This window comes from Diospyros lotus, chromosome 7 (genome assembly GCF_014633365.1).
Source record: "Diospyros lotus cultivar Yz01 chromosome 7, ASM1463336v1, whole genome shotgun sequence".
In the NCBI taxonomy this organism is placed as follows: domain Eukaryota; kingdom Viridiplantae; phylum Streptophyta; class Magnoliopsida; order Ericales; family Ebenaceae; genus Diospyros; species Diospyros lotus.
The window spans coordinates 11,230,440-11,248,905 of NC_068344.1; the positions used below are offsets into that span (position 1 = coordinate 11,230,440).

Below are 18,466 nucleotides of genomic sequence, written 5' to 3' on the forward strand. Positions count from 1 at the left end.
CTTAAGAAGTATTAAAATATTATTCCGGCGTAGTCGGGTCAGCTTTGGGTCGGGTCTTGATTAGTGATCGCATCACCATATATCACCAAGACCTAAAACTCATGTAACATCACTTTAGATGTAGAGCCATAACCACCAACTTTAATTTAAATGTTGACGCTAAATCTTAAACTGTTATTTGAAATAGATTTTCATGGGATCCTAAAAAAATAGAGGACAAGTTGAAATAAGAGGAATCAACGGCTTTTATTGTGTTTTTCAATTATATTAAATATAAAAAATTAAAAATTAAAAACAAAAATGTAAAAATCTCTTAAGATGATATTTTTGCACAATTCTCAATATATGTGTCCTCAATTATATTATGAAAAATAAATTATAAATTAGAATTTTGACTTGTATGCAGAGGCAAAAATTGAATTCATAATTCATTCAATTGACAATTAGATATTACAATCTGATCCCTCAATCTATGTCTCAAGGGCAAAAATGTAAAAATTTCTTATAAATTGTGATAGCACGCTCGGACGGGTACCCCGTATACGATTGCAGCTTCTAGCGTTACCGGCTACAGCCGGTTGGGAAATCACAAACCCTAGATATATATTGTCTCGCTTTCACGATTGACGGACAGGCAAGCGCGAATATCTTCGTCTAGGGTTTTTTCTCAGTTTGGCCTATCTCCTCGCTCAGGTACGATTGCTTCGCTAGTTCTTTCGTGTGTCCTTCCTTCCTTCCTTGGTAGGGCCTCCCCTGTTTGGATTTGTTTAAGATCTACTGTTTACTAGGGTTTTTGCGGTAAGGTTTCTTTGCCTCCTTCCTTGTTCTTTGTTTGTCTGATATTATTTGATTTCTAGGGTTCTGACAGTTCTCTCTATCAAGTTCCCTTGGTTTTGTGTTTTTTTTGTTCGAAATCATGTTGGTATTTGAACTCATTACCTCAGTGGTTTAGCGGCTTCTTGGTATATTCCTCCGGATGAGTTCTAATCTTTGGTCGCTGTGTATTCGTTCTCTTTTATGAAAATTTCCCTTCATTATGTGGCGCTGGATGTTTTTTTAAGCTTCAGATCCGTCTGTTTTATTCCCAGCTTTCATAGCCATGATGAGAATTAATGAGAAAACCAAACAAATCGAAGAGTATGAGATAAAACCTGTGTTGTGCTGATTCTAACACTATCATATGGTTGCGATCAATTAAATGGGTGTTTAACTGGGTTTTGATAATGTCTCAATTTGAAATTTTATCATTTGTACCGGCAGGAAGCAATTGATATAGAAGAATGGGTGAGACTGGGAAACGAAATCGGATCCAGAAGGAAAATGATGGAGATAGCAAGAACCAGAAGAGACGGGCAACTGATAGAGATGAGAAGGGTAACGATGAAGTTGTTGTTTATAGGATACTCTGTCCAGATGTGGCTATTGGAAGTGTGATTGGAAAGAGCGGGAAAGTGATAAACTCAATAAGGCAGGGGACAAAGGCCAAGGTTAAGGTTGTTGATCCATTTCCAGGTGCTAAGGATAGAGTTATAACAATCTACTGCTATGTGAAGGAGAAGGAAGAGGTAGAGGTGGATGAAGAATTCAATGAAAGGGCGCCTCTCTGCCCTGCTCAAGATGCTCTTCTCATGGTGCATGCCACCATCGCAAATGCAGTGGCTTCAATTGGAGATTCTGACAAGAAGCAGAAGGGCAGGCAGGAGTGTCAAATTCTTGTTCCCTCTAGCCAGTCTGCTAATATTATTGGGAAATCTGGGGCCACCATAAAGAAACTGAGAAGCAAGACAAAAGCAAACATTAAAGTTACTGCTAAGGATGTTAACGACCCCGCCCATTCTTATGCAATGGAGTTTGATAACATTGTTCTGGTATGTTATTTTCTAACTTGAAACTCATGCAAACTCTTTTTTCTCGATTTTGCACTTGGATGCTTTGAGGGATGTTTAAATGGTAGAAGGCTGCATTGGGAGATGAGTTATTGCATTTTGGTCTTCCCTTAATAGGGTCACCAATTTTATTTTTAGTTGTCCATTCACAGTCTACTGTGTTATTTCTAGCAAGAACATGGATTTATTGAACTATCTATTAATATTGCAGATTCTATAGATAGCTGTATACTGTAGTAGAAAATTGGGAAATTTTTAAATGTTAATGCCTATGCTTTTGTACAGTTGTCTGCGACAATATTCACGTGGGTGGAGGGAAGGTGGTTAAGCCCCTGCTCTAACAGCCCAAAGACAACCCCCCTCACCCCGCACTTCTGCAATCTGAATGCGGATTGCTTATGAAGACTTAATTGTGTGGCATCTCTCATCTAAAAATAAATTAATCAATAAACGCATCACCCTTGAACTTTTGAGAACCCTTTAAATTTAGGGAATGCATTGATCATTAGACACAAATAAAGTAGACATGCACTGTTATTTTTTGCATGATGGCCCAACTTATTTCTCAAAATAATTTATATGATCCAAATCCAAATAATTTTATATCTTACTAAATTTTCAAGTTATTATTTTATTTCTTTTTTGGGGTAAATTGGCTTCACGCCAACTTTGTTTTTGGGCTTTTTGTTGAGACACCCTGCTTGCTTTGTTTTTGACCAAAGAGGTTTCTTGTCACGACTTAGATGAATTAGGAAGTTATTTTTTACTTCAATTGTTATTTCTTTATTTAGTTGTTATTTACATTTATGTTTTAGGAGTAGTGGGTATTATTTAGAGTTAATTTATAGTTGTAGAGTAATGGTAGTTATAGAGTAATGGGTAGGTATTGGAGGAGTGGTAACTGCGTGGTATAATCTTGTCAAGAACCGGAGAGATAATTGGGAGTAATTGGTTCAGCTGGCCGAGATTGGGAACAGTTGTTGCATTTAATTTACAGTTATGGGTTTAATTTATAGTTGTGGGTTAGTGGGGAGGTAGTGGGATTAGTGGAAACTGCCTGGATAGCTTTTATATACTAAGCTGTGCCAGATTACGGGATCAATCAAGAAAATTGTGGAAGTTTTTCCTCTCTTTTTCTCCCTACAACTCTCTTCTTCCCTTTCTTATTCTCTTGGCTTCCCTCAAAAGTTCTCTCCTTTTCTCTCTCTCCCTTTCTTTTTCTTGTTGTTTGTCACCAGAAATCCTAGACTAAAAACCTAGGATCTTGACAACTTGGTATCAGAGTTGACGGTTCTCGGCTGTGCTTAGGGTCCCAAGCAATTGATTTCCGATTAGACCTTGAAGGCGAGCGGAACAAGGCGGTTGCTGGGGCAGTTCTAGATGCGGATTCAGGCTGTTATTGGTTGCTGTTCATAGTAAGTTAGAAGAATTGAGACTGAGGAAATGGTGGATGGTACTCGAATGAACCAACTAGAGGCTCAAGTCAGTCAGGTTAACTCCTTGGTGACAAGTTTGCATACTCGAATGTAAGCACTGGAGGCTGGGGCGAACAAAATCCAGGAAGGAATAAAGTCACTGGAAAATAAGTTGGATGCCTCAATGGAAGGGTTGACTAGGAGGATGGACGGTTTCCTGCAAATGTTCTCTAAGATCCCTCGATTAAGCCTGTTGGAGGACTCTCCACCTAAGGATTTTTGGGTCCCTGGGTTATCATTTTTTCTTGGCAAAGATATTTGGGTTCTTTGTTATTCAATATCTAAAGTTGTTAGAATGCTTCGTAGAAATCTTGATTAGTTTTCATTTACTTTGTTGCTGTTGTTATGACATTACAAAAATATGATGAAGTAGCCATCAAATCACATGTATAACCATGACATTTTATTATTAAAAATGATCTAACTAAAACCAGATGTTAACTAAAAAAATTTTAAAAGTACAATTTCAACAAGTAGTCTTTTCACAACTTCCAATTAAGATAAGATAACAGAATTAACATAACAAAGATGGAGAAAGGGGAGGTGAAGGAGAATATAAGAAAACCATAGGAAGATGAGAAAAGCCCATAAATATATAAATAGAATGGAGAAGAGTATTTGTGGAAATAAAATAAATAAGTGGGGCCTACAAGTCCCATTCTTTATTAACCAATTCCGATCGCCTTTGATTGGAATTCTAACTCTAGTGTTTGAAGGTTAATTAGAATTCCAATTCCTACATTTTTTAATTGCAAACACAAGAATTTATTATAACATTGGCATTGGAATTCCAATTCCAGAGTTTTTGAGGTTTCCAAACGAGATGTAAAAGAATGCAATAGCAAGAATTATAGAGGGGAAGTTACACCAAGCCCCTTCATCTAATAACATGTATCAATTTACTTAACTCAAGTCCAAGTTATAAAGGGGAAATTCTTTTCCCCTGCCGTCCATTATATTAGCTAACAAATTCTTAACAAAAGGGAAAAATGCTCGTTCCATGTAAAATGTGTGTGTTGGGGGGGGGGGGGGGGGTTAGTGATAACATATACATGAGGGGATAAACTGGTACATGTTGTAGATGAAGTGGGCTTTGCATAATTTCCCCGAATATAAAAATGGGAATGGAACTTACAAAGAAAATGAACAAGTGGAAGAAACCTGGATGGAGAAGATTGACAATGTTTCATGGGATGGTGTGACTGAAATTGGAAGACAATGCCAGCTTTTGCGTTAATAGTTGGAGAAGAGAAGATCTCCCTGATGTTTTCAACTCCTGATAAATAAAACTCTATACGTTGTCCTTTTGTTGGGATTTGAGGGTCAATAGTTACTTATTCTTTTTCAGAAGATAATTTCATCACTCAAATAATGTAAATACTGTGCGTACGTGCTGATGGATTTGAAGTTCCATGTTTGGGGAAAAGTCTTAGATATAACACAGTATCTTCAATATTTGTGATACATAATATTGTAATAGTTTTTGTTGAACTCAGGACCGCCACACACACACAGCCTCTATCCCTCCAAGAACTCACCGATTACACCCTCAGCAGATAAGCCACACAGTACCCGATAGAAATCACAAGAACGGAAATAGAAAACAGCAATAAAATCACACAAGAGACCCAAGATTTTATCGTGGTTCAGTCTCATAAATGAGACCTACATCCAGACTGCCTTGGGCACCATGAAAACCATCACTATCTTGAAACCTTAGAGCAATTACATGCACTAGGAAAAACCTCTCTTTCCCCCAGTCTAAAACCCTAGACTAAACAGAGAAGAACACCCCCCCAAGAGAAATACAAATTAACGCTTCTCTCGGCCTAGCACATTCTCACTCAACTCTCTCAAGATATCCCACTGTTTTCATATCTATTTCCGAGCCCTCCCAGCCCCTATTTATAGATCATAGAGGCGGGCAAGGCAGTTACAACCAACTGCCCCTCCTGACCGGATTTAACCAACTTTCGGTCAGCTTTAAACAAACTAAGCAACACTCATTACAACAAGAAAATATGCTAACAGATTTATACAAGAAAACTACTAAGTACAGAAACTAATCTAAGACACGTCTTCACAGTTTTCTTTTATTATATTTTGAATTTCATTTGAATATAATGCATTAAATATTTGGCTCTATTTTAGATGGGAGCCCATGTTCTGGCAGCTTGCTGGTGTGTGAGATCACATGCCAGCAAGCTGCCAGCATGTGGGTCATCTGACAGACCTTTGGCCACCATCGGCTGACTCATCTCTCTCCGATATATGTGATTGCTTTCATATTGACAAAATAACAGATTCTCCACATACAAATCAAGCTAAAGCCTTCCAGAAATATTATATGTATTTATATATGTTATAGGTGCTAGAGGCATGCGCCTTGTGCCTCAGTGTGAGGCATGTGCCTTGCCTCAGCCATTCAGAGGAGTCTTTAGTTGAGCCTTGCATCTAGGTGCGTCTTTGACAACTATGGTAAATACTCTTGCAGAGTTGACTATGCTGCACATGATATTTGTGCTTAAATTGCATTAGTTACCACATTGCAAGTCTTAAAATTGCAAAATTTTTCAATGTATTTTGTTGGTTGGTTATACCGTTTGCACAGTTGTGCTTGCAATATGTATATCGTGTTCCATGTTGCTATTGACGTGTTAGCTCATCTTTCAGATTTATATGTTATGCAAGCAGCCTTATTTTGGCAAAGTTATTGTGGCTTACGAGATATCTGTTGCAATGTAAATAGATAGCTGGTGATCCAGAAGCTGTGAAGAAAGCATTGTTTGCTGTTTCAGCAATCATGTACAAGTTTGCTCCAAAGGAACAAATCCCTCTTGATACTACTGTGCTAGAGGCTCCTCCAAGCATCATTATCCCTTCAGATGTCCCTATTTATCCTGCCAGTGGACTTTATCCAAGTGTAGATCCTATTGTCCCATCAAGACCTGTTCCTCCGGTCCTAGGTGCTGCTCCGGTTCATGAACTTCCAGGTTATGCTGATGCCACAAGCAATTGGCCTGTCTATTCATCTGCTCTTCCTGTAGTTTCTGGTTATGGTGGTGCTTCCAGATCAGAAGAGTTAATTGTGAGAATGCTGTGCCCCTCTGACAAGATTGGTCGTGTAATTGGCAAGGGAGGGAGTTCAATTAAAAGTGTAAGGCAGGCCAGTGGTGCTCGTGTTGAGGTTGACGATAAGAAAGGCAACGGTGATGAATGCATAATCACCATAACCTCAACGGAGGTTTGGCTTTCTTTCTGCTATATTTGTGGTCATATTCTGATACATGTCTTGTATTTGAGAAATTGCAGGATTAGAACAAACTGCTGTTCTTTTTGATTCTTTTTCTCTATTTACTTCCCCTAATTTATATTTGGCATTCTGGGGCATTCTGGCTTTTTTGTCTGTTTCTCACTCACCGTTTCTAATTTTTATTGGAAATCATGATTGCCAGATTTGGTTACTACATATATCTTTTTGTACATTTACATTATCTCAACTTGCCATAATGTTCCTTCTAAGATGCCTTATGATAAGCTATTGTGGCATCTATTGTTTGCTGAGACTGGACCTTGTGTTTCGTATACAAGTCTGGTGGTGCGTGATGCAATTCACCTATTTCTGTTTTGAGGGAAAATTTTACTGCTTGTAGTTTATCTGTATCTATGTTCATTGTGTCATTTATTTATACCCTGTTAGCAACTAGTTGATTATTGTTATTGTGACTTCTATAATTTTCTGAGACTGGAATTTGTGTTTCTTGCAAATCTTTTGCAATGTTTCTAAAGGCTCTAACCACACTCAAGTGCTAAGGCCTTTGAGAGCTTAAGCGCAAAGTGCATGCTCAATTGAAACAAAGTGCAAACGCTAGAAAAAATAAAGAGAATGTAATACCCGTAACTAAATTACTAGATAATACAATCAAGACAAAAGTTCATGCTAAAAGATAATTAAAGAGGGTCTTTTAATTCGTTATCATTGATTTGGCCGAGATTAATAGTCATCTTCCTCATTAGTGCCATCTAATTGACTTGTTCAACCAAAAATTGGTTCTGAACTACAAGTTGAAGCTGGCATTCCAGTTTTATTGCTTCCTTTGCTTCTACTATTGAATCTATACTCTTCAACACTAGCTATAGAGCAACCGCTCCCCATGTTAAAAAATCATGACCAAATACTGAATCATTCTCTCCTACAGCACTCCCAAGATATTTATATAATAGATGGCTGTGTTTTGGTGTATTATGGTACACAGTAATAACTCCTTTTTTTTTTTTTTACTAATACAATAAAAAATTAAAAAAAAATGAGTCTCACTTAAGCATGCCTTGTGCTTAAGCATAGCTTTATCATTTGCGCTTCACTTGGACAAGAAGCACTAGGACTGTGCTTTGTGCAGCGCTTTTTACAGCATTGCTCTGGTGGTGTTCTATGCAATTCAACTATTTTGTTTCTGAGGGAAAATTGACTGCATTTAGTCTATCCATATTATGTTCATTGCATCATTTATTTATACCCTGTTATTTAATGTTGGAACATGTCAGCTCTGTGAGGTTACCAGCTGTTATTCCTCTTTTTACATGTCTTGATCTTGTTGTATTACTTCCATTTTGGCAGTCCACAGATGATTTGAAATCTATGGCAGTCGAAGCGGTTCTACTGCTTCAAGGAAAGATAAATGATGAAGATGATGACACTGTAACTATCAGGTTTCTTGTTCCATCTAGGGTTATTGGTTGTATAATTGGAAAGAGTGGTTCAATTATAAATGAAATTCGGAAGAGAACTAAGGCTGATGTGCGAATCTCCAAAGGGGAGAAGCCCAAGTGTGCTGATGCCAGTGATGAACTTATTGAGGTATTTTTTAAAGTGATTTTGTAGTCTAATTGTTATTTTTGTTTTTACAGTTTCACACTCCTATGCCTTGATTTGTTTTCTTCTGGATTTAGGTGGGTGGGGAAATTGGTAGCGTGAGGGATGCACTTGTTCAAATTGTGCTGCGACTTCGAGATGACATCTTAAAGGATAGGGAAGGAGGTCGCAATCCTTCTGGTACTGATTCATTGTATTCCGGCGCCTCTGCTCTTTCAGTGTCTTCAGTTTTGTCTACCTTACCTCCGGCTCCACAATTAAGTTATGAGAAGAGAGCTGAAAGTGGGAGTGGATTGGGCATGCTTTCTTCAAGCAGCCTCTATGGCTATGGATCTTTATCGGTATGCCAGCAGTTTTGGCTTTGATCAATTTTATCATTTCTTTAGTGTTATGCATCCTGAGATATTTTAGATCTTCTTTTGTCCATTTACTTTTTCAGTATCATGATTATCACTAATGGCAATAATGCAAACCTGTTACTTTTTCGTTTGATGTCTTTTCTTAATTGGTCGTATCAAATTCTTAATTTTAGCTTCTGGAACTGAACGCAAACTTTTTGCCCTATTCTGTTTTGGATGATCATGAGTCTTCTAGGAAAATAGAGAAATGATAAAACTTTTAATAAAGGACCATGTGTGGAAGTCCTGTTAAACCATTATTTTTGGAAATGTTGTTAAGAAGGATTTCTTTGATTTGAACTCATGTCCTGCAATGGGCATTATTGTCTTCCAGTGCCTAGTAAAAACTGAAATACAGGACTTATTTTGATGAGTGTCTTATGCCTGGTTGGAAGTTTCCAAGTGTTAATACTTAGTATTCAGCATGTGTGGTGTCTGACATGATAAAACTACTTCATTGAAGTGTCCATCCTCCTTGTAGAATAATCTGGACCTAAGTTAACTTAATAGCATATTTTTTATATTTTAAGAGAAACATGGTTTTGAATTATGTTTTTTTATTTTTGTTCTTTTATTATTCACGTAAAATTATGCAGCATTTCAGCATATGCAAAACAACTGGATTACTGAAGGAGTAATTCTTGACTACACTTTTCATTCTAGAGTTTACCTTAAAACTAAATATTGTTATATGTTGCCCAAAACTTTACTTAACTGGCAGGGGTATACAATCTGTGGTGTTACTGACAATGTTCATATGCACTTTAGTCCCAGGAGGGGGTGTGGATGGTCAAGGTGGCTTGGATTTATAGCTGTAGAAATTAGAAATGAAACAATCTTGTATTTTTCCGTCTATTTATTTATTTTTAACCCAAAACCAGATGGCTGGCTATTTAATGAATAAAGGTAAACAGATCAAAGTTGAGACAGCATACTTTATTATGAGATCTGATAACTATTAACCACTAAATCATCTTTTTACAATTGAAAAACCCAATAATTTGGTGATGGGAAAAGATTAGGTAATTATTTCTATTATGATATGCAACATGACGATGATAGCAAATAACATTTATTTAGTTAAATATAGGATGGAACCAAATCTTTGTTTTCAGTTTTGTGTTAGGTTTGAAGCTTGTGTTCATTTTTTTTGGGGTAGGGTATAGGTTATTCTTTTTCAAATTTATTAGAGTAAAATGTTGACGAAATGCAAGGAAAAATGTGGCTTGATGAAGAATCCAGAGGAACTCAGATTGATGAAGGAACCCGCCAATGAGGAACTCAGATCAAATTACGTGGATGTTTGACGTTTTATCAAACCTTAGGGGTAATGGGTGTAATTTACCCTGTTTTTTGGTACATGCTTCAAGCCTGTCATTTGGAGAAAGAAACAGAGGAGAGAGGACAGAAGAGAGAGAGAGAGAGGAGAGTTTATTAATGAAGGTAAAATTTTCAATTTAGATTTAGTAGTAGGGAAAGTCTTTGTCAATTCCTCAAATGACAGGGATGTCCAATGTTTTATCAAACCTTAGGGTAATGGGTGTAATTTACCCTAATTTTTTTGCACATGCTTCAAGCTTATTCCGTCATTTGAGAATTGGACAGTCCCCTCCCCAAATGACCTTTTCTGTTTGCGTAGCCTCAGTTTGTTGTGCTTTGACTTGTGATAAGATGAGAAAACAGAATAAATTTGTTTTAGAATGGTGCTATCTGTGTAAGAAAGGGTGAGAGTCAGTTGGCCATCTTTGTTGTGATGTGGTTCATGATGTTTTGAGCTTGTTTTCTGGCCTTTTTGGCGCGCAGTGGGTGATGCTAGCTGGAATTTTTGTACTTATGGGGGAAGCATGCCCAAATAGGTCTTGATGCTAATGTTTGGAAATCTATCTCCTTCAGTATTATGTGGCATATTTGGAGGGTAGAACAGTTGAGAGTGTGGAGAGGCTGTTTTCTTAAAGCAACCATGCTTCCTTTCCTGTTAAGGTGTATGAAGCAGGATCTCCCTTTTCTATGGAGTTTAGGATTTTCTTTTTTTTTTTTTTTTTAAAGTTTCATGACCTCTCTATAAGCGGTCACAGGCTCTTCTGTATAGGGTTTAGCCTTATGACAACGTTATATGTATGATATATATTCTTATATAATAAGAAACATGCATGGTATTAAGATGGGTTATAAATTAGTACTGCTCATTATAATAAAGTCCAAGATTCCCCATTTGAAACCCCAAAGTATCTTGAAGCAGGAAGATACAACTTCATAAATTAAAAAAAAGACTTGTAATTAGTGACTTCAAATACAAAATCTGGATCTTGCATCAATGAGGCTGAATCAGTTTTTTCTATTGTGATGGCACCTGTTCATCAAGTAGCCTTCTAAACTGCCTGATCTGGTAATCATCAGGGTTTATGATTATTCTAGTGAACTTTCACTCATATGATATAGTTTCTGACAAGGATATTCTCCAGCATGAATGGAGGTCTTGACTTCATGTAGCCTTCCCCGTCTAGTGGGATTAAAGGTTGTGATTGTTGTTGTAAGGATATGCTCCTGCATGCATCCTATGTTAGATTTCTGCTTAAATGATCATACAAAGGCTGTATTCTCTGTGTGCGAGTCCTTGCCTTTTATTTTGAGTAGTATATCAAGTCTAGGTTTGTGGCCCTTGTTTTAACTAGAACAAGCGACCACTTAATTAAATATATTGTGTTCTGGAAAAGCTAATGGACAATGCATGAGAGGGAGTGCATATATATGAACAGTAACCACTTGATTGATTCTTCAAAAATAAGTGTGTTTTTCTTGATTTGATGTAGTTAATGATTAAATATATTGAGTGTTTTTTTGAACAATTTTTTGAGCTTGAACAAAAATATAGTATTATTTTTCAATCTTGCCTGTTATCAAGTGTCCTATCTCAAGTTATTTGCGTGGTGGACCTCTTTTGGCCTTGTCTTTGTTCTTTTTTTTATTATATTTTTTATTTCACATTTTGGGATTCTGGGTTAATTTCCAATGCTTCAGACATATTCCAATAATACTTAATTTGAGTTGGTGTTTCTTTTCTGACAGATGGGAGACACTGATTATGGATCTTTGTCTTCATACTCATCAAAGCTGTATGGAGGGTAAGTATTTTTTGTCTATAATTTACTTAACAATTTCATAGCCATATGATCCTAATTACTTATTCCATGTTTTCTAATCAGATTGTCTGCTCCATCAACTCTTGAGATGGTCATTCCTGCTCACGCAGTGGGTAAAGTTATGGGAAAAGGTGGGGCTAATATTGCTAACATCCGCCAGGTAAGTCCTTGTCTTTTTCCATATCTGGCTTAAGAATTTTCTTAGTGATGACAGGAGTATTATTGACTTGCATATGGAGGGACCTCACATTTGGTTTGGTGGTCTGTGGCTGACATTTAATGGGAATTGTAAATGGAAGTTTTCACTTGTATCTGATTCTTGATGCAGATGACATGCAACACAATCCTAATTTCATTAACAAGGATGGCGAATTTATGACATGCAACACAATCCTAATTTCACTTGTGTTGTTTCAATTGTCCATCAAATCTTGTTTTGAAGTGCTTCATACCTTGAATTTATACATTCAGTTGGAATTCTCACTTGCAGTTGTTTCTCTTCCAGATATCTGGAGCAGTTGTGGAGATCTCTGATTCAAAATCTTCTAGGGGTGATCGTGTAGCTCTAATATCTGGCACATCTGAGCAGAAGCGTACTGCTGAAAACTTGATCCAGGCATTTATAATGGCCACTTAAATCTATGGGGATCTTTCTTGGCGTTTTGAGGGTGAAGTCTAGTTTAGGTCTTGGAGCTTTTGCTCTCAAATATTTACTCTAGTTCCTCTAGGTCAGGTCTTGGGGAAGCTTCATTTCTAGGTTTAGTCTGTTGCACTTCAGTTTCTCTTACCAATACCAATGAAGATGGTGCAGGAAGGTTTACTGCAGGCTCCATATTCTGCGAATGTAGTTCATATCTCTGGCTTAATGTATTCATCGTCTGTAGTTGTCTTAGATGTCTTAGAGTTTGTAGGACCTTTTCTTCCTTTTTAAGTCTTTTATTAGTTCTTATCCTGGGCTAGCATGAGTTCCATCTTATCTCAAATACTTTGATTATCCTGCTGGAGTATTTTCAGTACTAGTCACAATTGTCAAACTCATAATTTGTGGATGTTTAGTTACTTTGTCCGTAAAATCCTTGTTATCAGCTCTTCACTATAATCTTCTCTCTCTCTCTCTCTCTCTCTAATGGACAGTGAAATGAATTTGGTTGTTAACTCTTCTTGTTACTCTCTTCTTGTCGAGTACAGATTAGTTTCAGAGGAAGGTACTTCAACTTCTGATTACAAGTGTGATATTCCACAGTTCTTCCAATTTATATGCTTGACCTGTCTGTATGAATTATCTTCTGGTATATTACATCATAAGGGAGTTGTGTTTCTTGAATTACCTGAAGATGTTTGGTCTTCTTTGGGAATCGATCAGTTTTCTCTACCAAACATGCTTCCTATCCTACAATAATTTTCTTCATGCTTATTGTCTAAATAGCCATCAAGATGGATGATCTTGTAGTTATCTTTCACAATTTGTCTATTTGTCCTGTTAGACCTTTCCTTTCTTGACTTTTTTTTTATAGGAATTGTGGTTTGCAAAAATTTACTTTATGGCCATTAGGTTTTCCCCTTAGAAGGAGCTTTCAATCTCCCATTTATTAGTTGGACATCTCTGATTTAACCTCACTGGTACTCCACTTTTCCTTGGAAACAGCAACTTAAAACGATATTCTTACAACCATTATATTTTCAACTTAAGGAGCTTTCAACCATTATTTTTATTAGTTTAGAGGAAGGTAGTTCAACTTCTGAAATTAATGAACTACACCTTCTATATTCCCCAGTTTTCTTCCGATTTATGTGCTCGACCTGTTTGTATGAAAATCTACTGGTATATTGGATCATGAGGGTTGCTGTTTCTTCAAATTACCAGAAGATGCTGTCTTCTTCTGGAATCAATATCAGTGCTCTACCACACAAGCTTCCTACAAAAAGTTTCATGTTTTTTTTGTCTAAATACCTGTCAGGATGCATCACCTTGTCGTTATCTTTCACAATTTGTCTATTTGTCCTGTTAGATTTTTCCTTTCTTCACTTTTTGATAGTAACTGCGTCTTGCAAAAATTTACTTAATAGCCGTTAGGTTATCCCCTTGGAAGGAGCTTTCAATCTCCCATTTATTAGTTAGACATCTCTGATTTAACCTCACTGGTACTCCACTTTTCCTTGGAAACAGCATCTTAATGATGTTTGTGCAACCATTATATTTTCAAGTGATTAGTTTCCCAATACCATCAAATATTTAGTTCTTTTAACTTAAAATTCTATTGTTCCAAGGTATTCTTTTGTTGAAGAAAACTCTGCAGTCTGTATTCCCATTAATTTTGGTGGAATATATCCATGATATTCAATGTACATCCAGTCGAAATCCTATTCTTGTTTCATTATACACTCCTTATTTTTTCCATATAGATTGATCATTCCCAATGTACCATATCAACGGGTTTATACTGATTGGTATAGTAAACTTGCTGAGTATAACTTCATTCCTGCACTTCTATATGAACTATTGTACTCTGCTTCGTGTGATGGTCTGACCTGTTTCCCTCCGTTATAGAATATTCTTACACTTTCATGCTTCTTTCCTAGTGGGAAAAGAGGGGGATGGGAATTGGGTATATGCTGAGTGTTGACTTTACTGAACCAAGAATGATATTGTTTTGCCGTCTGTCTTGTACATTCGGCAGTATTTTCACGGCAATTCTCTCTTGATACTAAACTTTAGGTATCCTCTCAAAAATCAAGTGTTGTTGCCAATGTACCATATTAATGTGTTTATACTGATTGGTGTAATGAGCTTGCCGAGTAAAATTTAATTCCTGCTCTTCTATATCATTTATCATATTCTGCTTGGTCCGATAGCTTCAGCTGTTTCACTCTGTTGTAAAATATTCTTTACACTTCATGCTTCTTTTCTAGCGAGAAAGAGAGTGGGGGTGGGGGGGGGGGGGGGTGGGGTGGCCCTTAAGAGGTTCCCACAGATCGGGTATGTGATTGTTGATTTTGCTGAACCTAGGAGGATATTGTTTTGCTGTCTCTGTTCTACTTTCGGCAGTATTTTGATGGTAATTACCTCTCATGACTAAAAACTTTAGGTATGCTCTCAGAAATCAAGGATTGTTGCCAATGTACTGTATAACGTGTTTATACTGATTGGTGTAATAAGCTTGCTGCTGAGTAGAACTTCATTCCTACTCTCTTCTATATGGATTACTCTACTGCTTCTTCCGATGGTTTGTGCCGTTGCGCTCTGATGATATAAACTATTCTTGGAGCATAAGGTTTCCATGAATTGGGTATTTTTCACAGTTTTGGCCGCTCTTGACTACTCTAAACTATAGGTGGCCTCTGAGAAATCAAGCTGAGAGTTTAATCTGTCTCATCTTCTTTTCACTATCCAAGAGATCCATTGGAAAAGCCTAGTGTGATCTGTTTCCAGCTCCATCTGATGTTTGTTCCCTATTCCCTATTCGCTGCTTCTTTCTATGCACCATTTTACTCGTCACGTCTGCATCAGTAGATCATTTTTAGGTATACTTTGTGGCCATGTAGTATAAAATTCAGTGGTGGTTGGGTGGGCGGGGGGAGCTATTCTTCTTCTTCTGAGGGATGGATGGATGGATGGATGGATGGTTAGTGGGAATTGTTTGATATTTGATGCTCTGCTGTAGCACTCAAGTTTGTAATGGTAAGTGGTAGATAAGATGGAGCTGTCTGTCCAGATTGTTGTGTTTTGGTATTATTACTATTATTAAATTAATAATATTAGTATTAGTTGTGGAATGATGGGTGATGGCAGCTGAAGACTTTGCTGCTGTAAAGTAGGTGATTTTTGTTCTGATATTCTTGTTAGTATTTATGTAATGTGTATATGCTGTGTACATATAAATATTTTAATAAGTGTACGCATGCATTTGAAGTATATGTATTGAGTTTCATTCGAATTTCTAACCCAACTGGTTACTGGTTTTTGGTGTAGGCAATCGAAAGTGAGACACTAAATCCCAAACCAATATTTGAATACCGTACATTCGTTTTTAGGGCGTGTAATTTGATTTTATTTAGTACATACGAGACATTTGGAGTTGTTAGAAATGTCTAGATTTTGGGGTTCAAAATCCAAATAGATTTGGACTTAAAATCTACTTCGTTTAATCCACGTTATACTTATATCTAACATTAATATTAGATTTGAAATTTCAAATCCGAATATACCCCCGCTCGAATGCTTTGCTTCAGGTAAACATTATAACCCTAACCCCCACTTTAAATTAAAAGTTTTAACTACCATGGTTTTATAATAAGAACCAACATCAACATCCATCTGTTGTGTAGTTAAAATTAGTACTAAGGATAGAAAAAGTACACTGGAAGAATACTGAGCATTAATCATCAAATGTTATTTGATCACATCAAGTTTTGTTCTTAAAATAACATTACTAGTAATCTCTAAATATATTCAAGTCATCATTAAACATTTATTAAATTTGTACCCGTGAACTGCTGAGTGTCTAAGGGTTTATGTCTCTGACTTGGTCTACGACGTGGGCGGCCGGCCATGTGCCAAAAAGTAACGCCACCGGTCATTCGGAATTTTTCAATACTGGAATCTTTTTGTCTAATGTTTTGGCCTTTTTTGAGAAAAACAATCAGAAAGATCAGTTTGACTCACGATGAGGTTTTTTTTTTTTTTTAAAAGTGAGTTTTAAGTTATAAGAAAAGCTTACAAGTTGTGAGTAGTTTTAAAAGACTAAAAAAGACATCACTGTTTGTGTAAATAAATTCATTAAAAAATTATTAATAAAGAAACATAATTAATTATATCATATAATTATGGGGTTTGTAACAAAAAAGATAACATGTATTATGATTTAAATTTATGTTTAATTAATAGATTTTTATATATCAAATAATATATTTGTATCAACTATATATATTTATATAGATATAATTATAAATAATAAATTAAAGAAAAACTACTATTGGTGATAGAGAAAACATCCCAATCGTTGAGGTAACTCATCGTTGACAATGGGTTTTTGTCAGAATTTAGTGATCTAAAACTCGAAGAGAGAGAGAAAGAGAGGACAATATGAAGAATGATGATTTATTATTGTTGTCGCATGTTAAATATGAGCCCAAGTGATAGCTTAATAGCAGGGGTGAATTAAGCTATACAAATTTTTATAAATTAAAATTTTGTTGAAAGTAATGAATGTATAGAGTTGCAAATTTAAAGAGATTGCACTAGATTTATAGTAGTTTGGCAAATGACTTACGTCCACTATCTTGACTCATAATCAAGAATTTTTTTAAATCTACTAATCAGAATGCTTTTTGAAAGAGACATGCATTATCCTCTGTGTTTTTACAAGCTCAACACAAACCTTACATGGTTGCTTTCCAAGGCTAAGCAATAACCTTACATTTTATGCTGCTTTAGAATTCCTCGAGTGTTGCTAGTAACGGATAATGGGGACATATATAGTTTAAAGATTGCTCGGTTTAGGAATGGTGCAAGGAGCTTGGGATTGCTCGGTTTAGGAATGGTCCATAGTTAATATTGTTGCAGACTAACTCCTTGTGAGAAGGAAGCTGGATTTTGACAATTTTAGTGTTTGTGGGACATTGCAATAGTTATCAAGTGTGGTAGTGGGGGTGGGTTTCTCAAGAAGGTAAGTGTAGGTTAGAGATTAACTTGTTGGAATAATACAAGTGTTTTTTGAGGGCAAGAATTCATTACCAAGTAAACATCACTAATTTAGTGCATTATTTTCGGGTGTGTGACCTTTTAGGTTCATCGCTAAATAGTAATTAGGAAACGTCAAACTTTGATGCCAGTCAAACTTTTCGACTTATTTTGAGAATATCTCCATCTTCTTAAAATACCCCAAAAGGTTTTGAGTGACAACTAATATTATATTAAAATGATCTTATAAGGCAATAAAGTCGTATTTCATGTGAGCTTATTTCGATTGACAATTATCATGTAATACACTCATTTTATTAACTAACATTCCAATCAAGCGAGAGTCATGGACTAATAAGCTCACTGGACTTGATAATTATGCCAATATCTAATTTGGTTTGATCAAGATGACACATCATAAACTCCTTTTCGATCATTTATACTCAGGCTAGGTGTTTTTACCAATCAACTACTGATAAAAGATAGCATATGATGCTCACCTCTCATTGGAGGTTAATGCATTCTATCCAACAATCATTTGCCTCCATATATCAGTATAAAGGAAACCACATAGAGAGTATTTCCACCCACAATTGGATGGTTCTGCTTAATAGCAAATCCTTGACACTAGTATATAAGACAACTGCATCACCTCTAGTCAAAGGACTAGTTACACAATCACAACCAAATAACAGATAATTAATCTTCTTAGTCATGTGATTCATTATTAACATCACGTTCGATGTGTGTGTTAGTGTTGTGTGCCCTAATGCTAGATTTAGATGATGTCTAACGGGCTTGTAATAAATATATTTGTTGTATCTTTGTATATCTTAATAAAAGACAACTTTATCTTCATTTATAAACTCTCCATTTTGCTATATGAATGAGTCCCTAGATTTTCTATTTGAGAGTCTTATTTTTGAGTGTTAAGACTGTGCAACAAGATTCTTTGGTGATAGGACTTCTTAAATAATTCTCGATCCTTAGATTAATCAGATAGGAACTCTAATT

At 36.2% G+C, this 18,466-nt stretch overlaps 1 protein-coding gene across 2 annotated transcripts; it reads left to right on the top strand.

The window, feature by feature from the left end:
• Positions 1–548: 548 nt before the first annotated feature.
• Positions 549–12,871, top strand: LOC127806108 (KH domain-containing protein At4g18375). Of its 2 annotated transcripts, none has more exons than XM_052343137.1 (8): positions 549–693; positions 1,261–1,868; positions 6,111–6,605; positions 7,980–8,219; positions 8,312–8,575; positions 11,699–11,754; positions 11,836–11,932; positions 12,278–12,871. In XM_052343137.1, the coding sequence occupies exons 2-8, from the start codon at positions 1,281–1,283 to the stop codon at positions 12,407–12,409; spliced, it is 1,872 nt and encodes a 623-aa protein (XP_052199097.1). In that variant the 5' UTR covers positions 549–693; positions 1,261–1,280; the 3' UTR covers positions 12,410–12,871. The 2 variants fall into 2 exon arrangements, with proteins under 2 accessions (XP_052199097.1, XP_052199098.1); XM_052343138.1 differs by having other exon boundaries at positions 634–798.
• Positions 12,872–18,466: the final 5,595 nt, after the last annotated feature.